General features: G+C 46.1%; 1 protein-coding gene and 1 pseudogene across 7 annotated transcripts; both read right to left on the reverse strand.

The window, feature by feature from the left end:
* LOC147986275 (ethylene-response factor C3 pseudogene) lies at window positions 1–1,128 on the reverse strand (annotated as a pseudogene).
* A 2,218-nt stretch (window positions 1,129–3,346) lies between these two features.
* LOC147986276 (DNA damage-binding protein 1-like) lies at window positions 3,347–6,560 on the reverse strand. 7 transcript variants are annotated; one of them, XM_087544615.1, is made up of 7 exons: window positions 5,968–6,559; window positions 5,378–5,490; window positions 5,184–5,266; window positions 5,038–5,094; window positions 4,667–4,917; window positions 3,974–4,145; window positions 3,347–3,636 (listed from the first exon to the last, which is right to left on the reverse strand). In XM_087544615.1, exons 3-7 carry the CDS (start codon window positions 5,193–5,195, stop codon window positions 3,583–3,585), a joined length of 546 nt encoding a protein of 181 aa, XP_087400741.1. In that variant the 5' UTR covers window positions 5,196–5,266; window positions 5,378–5,490; window positions 5,968–6,559; the 3' UTR covers window positions 3,347–3,582. The 7 variants fall into 7 exon arrangements, 3 of the variants coding, with proteins under 3 accessions (XP_087400741.1, XP_087400742.1, XP_087400740.1); XM_087544616.1 differs by having other exon boundaries at window positions 3,974–4,033; window positions 4,126–4,145; window positions 5,038–5,490; window positions 5,968–6,560; XM_087544614.1 differs by having other exon boundaries at window positions 5,184–5,490.
* Between the last annotated feature and the right edge of the window lie 5,509 nt (window positions 6,561–12,069).

The raw sequence follows: 12,069 nt of genomic DNA on the forward strand, positions 1-12,069 counted from the left end.
TAATGTGAAAGAACCATTAGTTTTGACTGAACTCAAACCCAAACATTAACCCTTCAAAACGTACACAACCGACGATTTCCACAACCTTTCATCAATGCTAAAGAACCTAATGCTCGAAGCTAGCTATCTAGTCCAGCTGAACTCTGGAACGAACGAGACCGGACCATCAACAGCAACAGGCAAGAAAGAAAAACACAAACAGTGATCAATCCATCGTCTTCTAGCCATCGCCATTTTTCTGGGTGCAGATTTCAGAATCAGATGGAGTGATGACTCGAGCACCATGAACTGGAGGCCGAGGTAGTCATGTCGTCGGAGGCGCCGAGCAGCTCCTCGAGGTATTCTGCGCCGAGGTCCTCAAGCTCCATCACGCCCTCCGGCCGGCCCGTCCGGACGGCCCTACTAGCCTTTCGTGTTGTAGACGCCCGCCTGTGCATGGAGTGCCGCCGCTTCAGCGCCAGCACGGGTGACAACCCGTCGGCGCGGCCACACACGTCGTCCCCTGCGCCCTCGAGCGAGCGCCGTACCTGGTCGGCGGGGAAATTGAGCACGGCGGCGCCGCCCCGCATGGAGAAGGCGGCCTGGTCGTACGCGAGCGCCGCCTCCTCCGGGCTGTCGAACGTGCCCAGCCACACCCGGACGCCGTCCCGCGTCGAGTCCCGGATCTCCGCCGCGAACTTGCCCCACGGCCGCTTCCGCACCCCGCGGAACGCGCGCCGACTGCCGCCGACGGCCACCTTGGCCTCCACCTCTTCGCTGACCTCTCGCTTCACGGCCGTTGCCGCCGTCGTGGTGGGAACGGGCGCTGTCGCGGTGTCGGTGTGCATGTCCTCCTGGTGCTGGGAGAGCATGTCAAGCAGCAGCATCTCGTCGGCGTCGTTGGCGTCGAACGGGAGCAGAGGCGGCGGCGTGGCCGGGGCACGGTAGTGCCATGGCGCGGTGTCGGCGGAGCCGGTGGACGAGCCTGGCGAGTGGAGGGATGCTGCTGCTCTGTGGTGGTTCTGCGTGGTCATGGCGCGGCGCGCCAAGAAGTTGACGACGCCGGTGGTGAGCCGGGGCGACGTGGAATAAGAGGAAGCTGTGCTGCTTGGATCAGACATTGATGTCGAGTTGGAAGTTCTGGAAGTGCGCCTCCATGGTTTTTATAGTAGTCCTGGTGGCGGCTGACTTCCTCGTTCGTTGAGAATGAATGAAGCAGGGGAGGGCAGAGCTGGAATTATAGGAAAATGCTCTGTTTCCTGGTTTCTTTCCTAACAGATAATTGTGATAGCGACATATCCTCTTGTATTTATGATGATATGAATAATTTGTGGAAAATGGTTATAATCATCTGGCCGATTCTACGCTTCACGTCCGCCGCATCAAGAGCCAACCATGTGTCAGTCTAGTCCCATGCACCGCAACTCAAGATTTTGCAACATCGTTCATATTTCTGAAATATGGGGAATATTGCAATTGCAACTCCACAGTGCAGTTTATTCCTTTTGCAGCATAAATTATGTTATAAAAACAATCTGCAACATAAGCTCTGTTGCAAAAAAAGTACTACATAACCTCTGTTGCAAAAAAATAAATCTACAACACAACATTTGCTACAAATATTTTCTGTACATGACCTCTGTTGCAAAAAAATCTGCAACACAACGTATGTTGCAAAAGTGAAGAACGACCCGGGCACTCGGTGCTAGATTTGTGTATATTTGCATATAAAACATCAAGATTGATATTATAATAGCATATAACAATAAAAAATTATAGATACGTTGGAGATGTGTCGAAGTATCCCCAAGCTTAATTCCTGCTCGTCCTTGAGTATGTAAATGATAAGAACATATTATTGATGTGGAATGCTACATAACATGTTCACAATGTAATATTTCTTTTATGGTATCAATATTTAGATCCGAATAATTCAAAGCAATAGTCTATATTTTGACACAGACATTAATACTTAGGCATACCAACATCCAAATTAAAAATGCTAAAGAACGCCATCCCTACAAAATTATATAGTCTTGTCATGCTCCATCTTCTTGACGCAAAGTATTCCCGCATATTCTGAAACCCTCAAAGCGAGACCCAAAACATCTTATCGCCATCGCAAGCCTTTGTTCTGAAGCAATAACATCCGGAGCCCTGTTCCGCTACTCTACCGGCGGGGGGGGGGGGGGGGGGTCATTGGGGAGGCCATTTTCATCAACCTTGTTGCCTCCATGATGATGTTTGAGTAGTTTCTTTCAGGACCTACGGGTCCATGGTAGTAGCCAAATGACTCTCTCTCTCTCTCTCTCTCTCTCTCTTGATCTTGATCTTCAGTACAACGATCTCTTCGGAGATCTATTCGATATAATTCTTGTGGCATGTTTGTTGGGATCTGATGAATTATAGATTTATGATCACATTATTCATTGATTTATATTGATTCTATTGAAGTCTTTCTCTTGTGTAATTTTATTAGGTATGTATGCTTTCCGATCTATGTGTCTTCTTTGTCCAAGATAGATGAGCAGGTCTTCGAAGGGAGTGGTGAGTAGCACTGGGTTCAATCTTGCGGTGATCTTGCCCAGTGACAAAAGGGGCAAAGGCACACATTGTATTGTTGCTACCAAGGGTAAAACGATGGGTTTTCGTCATATTGATTGATCTCTTATTGACTACATTATGTCATCTTTCTTATTGCGTTGCTCTGTTTGTCATGAACTTAATACTTTGAGATGCATGCTGGATAACGGTCTTGGGATGGAGTAATAGTAGTAGATGCAGTTAGATTAACTGTCTAGTTATCATGGACGTGATGACTATGTGAGATTATGCCATGAATGACCATAGTTATAATGTGCGCTATTCTGTCAATTGCCCGACATTAATTTGTCTACCATGCCTCTATATGTTTTGAAGAGAGATGCCATTAGTGAACATATGCCCCCGGGTCTATTATGCATTAATACAAAAGCTTCTAACACTACACCACAACATTGATGCAATGGCATGTAATCTGCCGGGAGAAAGCTCTTCAAAGGGCAGACAAACTGCCGGTAGTGTGGTTCTCCCGGCAGATAGAACTGCCACGAGAACGGCTGCCGGGGATTAGTTCTCCCGGCAGTTAGAATATTCCCGGCAGTTCGTCTGCCCTAACCCATGTGTTTTCCGGCAGGTTATTTCTTCCCGGTAGACTTGTTGTGGCATAGGTACTACAGTTATAGGGAGTGTAACTGCCGGCAGATACATGTTTACCCGGCATTTATATGCCAGGACATTGAGTTTCACTAGCAAACTGCTCTAGCATTATATAACTAATTTAATATTTACTATGTTCAGGCAATCATGACAGATCACAAATTATACATACACTTCAATGAAAGTTACATGTAGGCCTCATCCAAAACCTTAAACTTCATTCAATAAACATAATATACCAAATACATATGTTTCTAGATACATGCATGAAACAGCCATATATATGGACGTTGTGCCGCAAAAGAAAAAGTACATATGTTCTAGGTGTGCCATACAACCAAAATGAGCATAGGATGTCCTATGTGCCAAAACAACCACCAACTTAATTGTAGGTCTTCCAAATCTTCAGCAACTTGTAGATCTTTCAAACCTCCATCTACCTACGTATCTTTGGGAAACCTACAAAAGACCGGAAACTCAAATTAATGAAGCTCTTGTTCCAGATTTTAAATCAACACATTAAGGCCAGAATAGTTTGGATGTTAGGGACTGTTGTAGGTACAATTAGTTAGGATTTTCTTAGATGTTTCAGTATGTAATGGTTCCAGTTTTTTTTCAGTGCGAATTAGACACTTTTAAAGCATACACTCGAGACTAGACAAAGCAGATGTTTGTGGTATGGGAATATATGGAATTTAATCCAAACCTAGAACCTGCAGATCTGAACAAGTAGGGTGTAGAGCTGACAGAAACTCAAAAGTTTGATGATTCATCAGACAAATAAAATGAGACTCACTTTCCTCAATACTATTATGGATGTACTTAAAATTGCAGAACACCATGTCCTGGATTGTTCCTGATGGCAAATGCGATGTGCTTGTTTATTCAACGGAATCATGCGAATATGAAGCTTATGGATATCATCAATAGTTCCAATTGAAAGTTCACCTTGTTTAGCAATTGCAAGGCTGTAATATACACAAAAGAAACCACCTTAAGAGCTGATTTAAAACAATCTTATTGTTTCCAAATAATTGCTGCCAATAAATTAATGAAATGGAACACAAGGACAATGTGAGAGGTCGATATCATCTAGTAGAATAGGTTAGCACTAGCAGCCATTTGCGTTACTCCATAAAATTTTGTGCAGAGTAAGAATCTAAATGTTGAATAATAATCATCACATTGTCTTGTATGCATCAAGAACATACTGAATGGGAAAATAAAAAGCGAATTATTAACACCATTGTTATCAGCACAGAATATGTCATGTTTCATCATATTGTAAACAAGATAGGTTCAAATATTTTGATTCTACCGGCAGAAAAATACTTGAAAACAATGAACTATCCAATCAAGGAGATAGGCAAAGATATAATGCAACGTAATTCTCCTGTCAAAATTGGACCAACTACGTACAAGCATTAAGAGCTAAATATGGAAAGTACTAAACTGAAAAAACAGTCATTCCAGAGAGAGAGAGAGAGACCTGTCAGGAAAAGCAGCTGTATTAAAAGGACACATGTGATTAACTTCTTTCAGATTGACATTGTTGTACAACAACTTATTGCGACTGTAGATAATAGTTGGTCTATCAGACGAAGAAAACACGTGGGTTGTGCCCTTTGACGAGAATGTACGAAGGCTAATTGGTTGGGTACCGGGAGAAACCTTCTTTCTATCAGTTAGTTCACATGCACTTGCATAAGTACCTGTACAGCCACCAATGTGCATTTCTATCTGAACAAATTAAAAAGAATTGGTCAGAAATCTGCACGCAACATGCGAGCTGAAATCACAGCATACATGTATGCGAATTCCAGTAGAAATAAATTGTAACAGGCAAGGCAAAGGGCAAACGTGTATATGTCTATCTACGCTTATTGAACACATCCACTGGAGATATTCCTTGTTAATCTGGGGAGAAACCATAAAGTATTTACACGATACTGATGTGATAAACAAAGGAGAAAAACATAAGGTCGATTATCCTTTGTTTTACATACCAATGATAACATTGAGAATAGTGGGGAGTATCAAACACTTCTGTTATTCAAGCAATGAAGGCTCTATATGGCTTCTAGAATCACTGAAAAAATAGTAAGTACTGGAGTATCACTTCATCCAAAAGCCTCAGTAATCAACCAATAGCAAAATTAAGGCATGGGAAATATGTCATGTGAAACTGAAGTTGACATACCAAAACTTGAGATTGGCATGGGAAGTAAGTACTGGAGATTGGCATGGTGGAAAGTTTTGACATGTGTTTTTTCAAAAGGCAAACCTTGATACCATTTCATCATACATCATGATCTGCAACAGGGAACAACACAAGCACAAAAGTGAAGTTATGAACCTGAGCAGATGAACCTGCATATGGATACACTTTGGAATAACTAATAGAATAAAATAAACTACATGTGGAAATCACATATAAAGGAGAATTGCGAACTGTAAAGTGATTTACCTCGCTCCAGAAATAATCCAACTATATATCAAAAGTAATAATTGATAACTTTCAAAACCCAAAAGGCACAACTTATAGAAATGAAGAAATAAAATGTATGACTTGCTAAACTTTAGCACCTTCATTCCAATATTCAAGTACAACCGATGAAAAATTCTACATGTAAACAGGTATAGCACACAAACTACATCAGATCCTTCTAGCACATGGGTCAAACAATTGATATGCGTCCAAGTTCTGCGTATCACATCAGCACAAAAGCTTGCGAAAGACAAAAGAAATCTGGATTATCTACTAGAGGCGAGGAGAAATCCATATGGTACCTGGTTTCAGTGATGGAAATACGAAGACGGGTTTGCTGATCTGAGTACAAGATAGTGGGCATCCTTTAGTTCCAGGTCGCTCACCCCAGTGCCGCTCGCAGGGCAGCGGCGGCCAGCCAAAGCTTATGTATGCGTCAATCTCAACAAATCTAAACCCCGCCCCTCTTTCTTGGCTTCATGCTCTGCTCGGGCCGTCCGGATCTGGAGTTGTTCCCCACGCCCAGTCGGCCGCCTCTCGCGCACGTCCTTCGCCAGATCCGGGGGCCGCGCAACTGTGTCCTTCCTTCCCGAATCCCCACATTGGATCCACGGTGTGGGCTGCTCCGACGTCCTCCTTCTCTTCCTTCCTTCACCTCCTTCTGGTCAATGCCGCCCGATGCTACGACGGCCTCCTCTCGCATCTGTGGGCCCCCGAGCGGCGCCCGGCCTGATGGACTGGTGACAATAGTCGGGGAGGGATCCAGCAGTACGGTGGGGTGCTGGGGGTGGCGTACGGTGGTTGGGCGCGGCAGAAGGTGCCCGGCGGTGGAAGTGGTCGGGGTGGAAGCTAGGGCAGTTGGATTTGGGGGAGGCGCTATTTGGGCCAGGCCGCGGATTGCTTTGGGCCCAATTATTTAGGTCGCGCGCCATATACACAATCCCCGGCAGGTAATGGGTCGGGCTTTACTTGTGCCGGCAGATACGATGACCTGAAAAGGAGTCATTATTCCCGGCAGTACATCTGCCTTCGTTTGTTTAGTTCTACCGGCAGTTTATTTGCCTTTACGTACTTTTGCCGGCAGTTATATGATCCCGGCAGATAATATGCCCTTGTCCAGGTATTTCTCCCGGCAGTTAACTGCCCCCAATCAAGGGTTGTGGTGTAGTGACAATTGCTCTTTATTTGCTCTTTATTGTTTCTGCTACTTTGCCTATCACTATCTACATTTAATATTGTAACTGGCAAGAACAAGGGGAGAGACGACCCCCTTGCCTTTGTTGGGTGCAAGAAATCTTAGTTGTTTGAGTGCGGGTACTGCTAACATTGTCAGCGTGGTGCCTCCTACTAGTTCGACAAACCTTGGTTCTTAATTGAGAGAAATACGTTTTGCTATTGTGCTACATCACCCTCCCACTTCACGGAAATCCAACTACTCATACGGGAGTAGCAGCCTTTCACTCCCATAACTTATCTCTTCATTGCTCAAGAACGAAAATTCTCTTTCGTGCGTACCCGATGAGCAAATATTAACTAGAGGAAATAGAATGAAAAATACTTCATTATTTTGTCCAAATTAGCATGAGCCTTATGCTGATTATCTTTACTTCACTAACACTTGCATAGTAACCATGCCACTGCTACAACTATACTAAGTTTTAGGTGAAAAAATGAAGGATTGTCTAGGCATACCGATCCTAAGTGAACCAGAACCTTCTCGTCATTTCGGTTTAAACAACCGAGTTCCTTCCGGTTGGGTTACTATCTTTGTTGTTCAAGGACGATCAAGGTTTAAGGTTGGTGTAACGCCCCGTATGTAACTTGCCATATTTGTATTCCAACTCTTGCCATTTTTGGCTCTAAGTTATGATATTCCCTCGTGGTTGGATTTTGTCTTCGTTTTGCATTTTGTCCATGTCATGCATCGCATATCATGTCATCATGTGCATCGCATTTGCATACGTGTTCGTCTCATGCATCCGAGCATTTTCCCCGTTGTCCGTTTTGCATTTCGGCACTCCTACGTCCTTCGGCGTCCCCCTTTTGCCTCTTTTCGTGTGCGAGTGTTAAACATTCTCGGATTGGACCGAGACTTGCCAAGCGGCCTTGGTTCACTACCGGTAGACCGCCTGTCAAGTTTCGTGCCATTTGGAGTTCGTTTGATACACCAACGGTTAACCGAGGAACCGTAAAGGCCTCGTGTGTGTTGCAGTCCAACACCCCTCCAAAGTGGCCCAAAACCCATCCAAACCCCATCCATCCTCTCGGTCGTTCGATCACAATCGCGTGGCCGAAAACCGCACCTCATTTGAACTCTCCTAGCTCCCTCTACCTATAAATATGTCCTCTTCCCGAAAATTTTCGTCCCAAACCCTAGATCCAACCTCCCCGGCGCCGCCGCCGGACACGTCCGAGACGGCCGGACGTGTCCGCACCGCCGCCCGGACCAACCCGCAGCCGCCATGTGTCCCCGCCGCCGCCTCGCCGCCGTCGGACCGCTCGGCCCAGTTCCGGCCCCCGCGGCCCGTACGCCGCGCCCCCCGACGCCGCGCGCCTCCGCCACCCCATCGCCGGCGCGCCGGCGCCCGCGACCGCGCCCCGCGCCCAACTTCATCGCCGCGCCGCCGCCTACTTCCTCCTGCCGGCCGCCGCCGCTACCTCGCCTCCGCCGCCCGCCGCCCGCACTCCGGCCGGAGCACTCTGGCGACCTCACCGGCCCCTTCTCCAGCTCCGGCCACCTCCTCCCGCAGCTCCGGCGAGCCAATCCGGCGAACTTCGTAATCTGTGCCAGAAACACTAGATCTGGGATTCGGAGAGCTGGGAGACGAGTACGTGATCGAGGAACCCATTGAGTATGCTTACGAGGATCAAGCTTACGTCAACTCGGAGAACTTTGCAGGCAAGATGACCATACCCTCGAAATCACTTCTATCTTTGCTTGCTAGTTGCTTGCTCTTTTGCTATGCCTATGCCGCGATACCTACCACATGCTATATCATGCCTCCCATATTGCCATGTCAAACCTCTAACCCACCTTGTCCTAGCAAACCGTTGTTTGGCTATGTTACCGCTTTGCTCATCCCCTCTTATAGCGTTGCTAGTTGCAGGTGAAGATTGGAGTTTGTTCCTTGTTGGAACATGTTTATTGTTGGGATATCACTATTATATCTTGTCTACTTTAATGCATCTATATACTTGGTAAAGGGTGGAAGGCTCGGCCTTATGCCTGGTGTTTTGTTCCACTCTTGCCGCCCTAGTTTCCGTCATACCGATGTTATGTTCCTTGATTTTGCGTTCCTTACGCGGTTGGGTTATAATGGGAACCCCTTGACAGTTCACCTTGAATAAAAATCCTCCAGCAAGGCCCAACCTTGGTTTTACCATTTGCCACCTAGCCTTTTTTCCCTTGGGTTTCGCGGGCTCAAGGGTCATCTTTATTTTTAACCCCCCCGGGCCAGTGCTTCTCTAAGTGTTGGTCCAAACTGGGCGATGTCCGGCGCCCCCTGGGCAACCAGGGTCTATGCCAACCCGTCGTCTTGCCCATCCGGTGTGCCCTGAGAACGAGATATGTGCAACTCCAGTCGGGATTTGTCGGCACATTAGGGTGGCTTTGCTGGTCTTGTTTTACCATTGTCAAAATGTCTTGTAACCGGGATTCCGAGTCTGATCGGGTCGTCTTGGGAGAAGGAATATCCTTCGTTGACCGTGAGAGCTTGTGGTGGGCTAAGTTGGGACACCCCTGCAGGGATTTGAACTTTCAAAAGCCGTGCCCGCGGTTATGGGCAGATGGGAATTTGTTAATATCCGGTTGTAGAGAACCTGAAACTTAACTTAATTAAAATGGATCAACCGCATGTGTAGCCGTGATGGTCTCTTTTCGGCGGAGTCCGGGAAGAGAACACAGTCTCGGGTTATGCTTGAACGTAAGTAGTTCTAGGATCACTTCTTGATCATAGATTCTCGAACGTGCTTTGCCTTCTCTTCTCGCTCTCTTTTGTGTATGTTAGCCACCATATATGCTAGTGCTTGCTGCAGCTCCACCTCATACCTTTTCCCCTACCCATAAGCTTAAATAGTCTTGATAGCGAGGGTGTGAGATTGCCGAGTCCCCGTGGCTCACAGATTACTTCCAAAATCAGATGCAGGTGCCGATGATACCATTTCAGGGGATGCGACTGAACTCAAGTGGGAGTTCGATGAGGACTCAGGATGTTACTACGTTTCCTTTCCAGACGATCAGTAGTGGAGCCCAGTTGGGGAGATCGGGGATCTTATGCATTTGGGGTTGTCTTTATTTTGGTTTCGTAGTCAGACCTTGATTGTATCTGGATGATGTAATGCTATATTTATGTATTGTGTGAAGTGGCGATGGTAAGCCAAGTCTGTATCTCTTTCTTATTCAGTACATGGGTTGTGTAAATATTACCCCTCTTGCGACATGCCTACAATGCGGTTATGCCTCTAAGTCGTGCTCCAACACGTGGGAGATATAGCCGCATTGTGGGTGTTACAAGTTGGTAATCAGAGCCTTCCCCGACTTAGGAGCCCCCTGCTTGATCGAATCGCTGGCATTGTTGAGTCTAGAAAAATGTCTTGAGTCTTTTAGGATTATATATATATATATATATATATCGGAGAGTAAGATTCTTTTTACTCCTCGGTCCCTTCATCGCTCTGGTGAGGCATCCCGACGTAGAGTTTTGACTCTTCTCTTCTCAAATTTCACTAAAAAAATTTAGGATCACGTGGGTATCTTGGAATTGTTCCGATGGTTTTGTGACGAGAACATTGTTCTTGGTGCCTCCTGACATTTAGGGGTTGTGGCAGTGTCCCGGGGAGTTGAGCTCCGAGGTGTTGTCGTCACAATTTTATCGTTGCAGTTCTGGAATACCTGAGTTTCGCCGACATCGAAAATCTCTTTTATGCAGTTGTTGGTGAGATAACCTCGATGCCACCCAGTACTAGGGCGGGAGTTCGGGAGTATTGCCATAACTCGTATAACAGATGCTTTTCGAAGGTTGAGGTAAATGATTTTCGAAGGTTTCTTGGTTATGTGTTGAAGGATGGATACAGCTGGATGTAGGATTTGCTAGTTGTGGGTGAGATATTATGCTTCCCCTGTATCCCCAACACATGATTGCATAACCGGAAAGTTTCGGGAGTTTCATAGGTGGGAATTCATGTAGCTCTAGTATTTCTTCCCGCAGATATTTGGTTTGTGATTGGGTAATCCTTACCAATTATTTGTTCATATCCGTACCTTGTTGTTTATTCATCTACCTCTATCGAAGTGGCTTCTCAATTTATGTAAGTGTGATCATTTACTTTGGAATCCATTCATTCATTCTTGTTCGAATGTAAGGCTACATGTTGCAATTTCGATCCATTTGATTCAGCTTGAATATATGTCTGTCAAGATGCTAACGGATGTCACCCTCTTCAGGATGGCTCCTCCAACGCGTCAGAATCCGGAACCACCGCCACCACCTCCACCTCCGGAGGCATGGCAAGCTGTGATGGCCGCTACCAATGCCAACACGCAGTTGATTATGCAACTCTTTCAAGAGTGCAACCAAGGAAATCAAGGCCATGGCAACAATCAAACTCAGTTTTCTACCCTCTACCAGTTCCTCGCAAATCAGCCAAAGACCTTCAGTAACTGTGTCGAGGCCACAGACGCTGATGATTGGCTCATGGATATCTGCATACATTTTGAGTGCAGCAACATCAGGCCTGAGGACTTTGTCAAGTTTGCTTTGTTCCAACTCAAAGACCAAGCTGTTGAGTGGTATCAACAATACAAAGATTCCAGAGGAGGTCGTGTGATTACCTGGGATAATTTCCGCCAAGACTTCAAAGCTCACCACATTCCTTAGAGTGTTGTTGAGAGTAAGCGTGAGGAGTTCCGCAATCTGAAGCAAGGTAGCTTGTCTGTTTACCAATACAACATCATGTTCCAGAAGCTCGCTCGTTTCGCCAAGCAAGACGTCCCCGACGAGAAGAGCATGATTTATCAGTTCAGAGGTGGCCTCAGAGAAGATCTGCAACTAGCCCTCGTGCTTTTTGAGCCGAAAAAGTATGATCAGTTCTACAACATGGCATTAAAGCAAGAGGCCGCTCAGCTCAAGTGCGATGCTTCCAAGAAGAGAGTCAGGGATGTAACTCCTTCTTCTTCTTCAACTCAAGTGGCAGCTAAGCAGCAAAGTACTGGTTGCCTCCTCCTCCTTCGTTCCGTCAGCCTTATCAGCAGAAGAGCAAAGGTGTCAATGGATCTTCCCACCCACCCAACCCAGGCTTTCAGAACAAAGCTTCATCCCATGCTCCAAGGTCAAGTGCTCCGTATCATCGGCCGCTCTCAGAGGTCACGTGCAACAAGTGTCAGCAGAAGGGTCACTATGCAAACA

Source organism: Triticum urartu, chromosome 2A (assembly GCF_056163025.1).
Source record: "Triticum urartu cultivar PI428250 chromosome 2A, HENAU_Tu73, whole genome shotgun sequence".
Classification (NCBI taxonomy): Eukaryota; Viridiplantae; Streptophyta; class Magnoliopsida; order Poales; family Poaceae; genus Triticum; species Triticum urartu.

Coding starts and splice junctions, on each gene's coding strand:
- LOC147986276 (XM_087544615.1), bottom strand. Junction 4,146..4,666: donor ACAGCTGCTTTTCCTGACAG/GTCTCTCTCTCT, acceptor TGTATATTACAG/CCTTGCAATTGCTAAACAAG. Junction 3,637..3,973: donor CCATAATAGTATTGAGGAAA/GTGAGTCTCATT, acceptor GGTCTTTTGTAG/GTTTCCCAAAGATACGTAGG.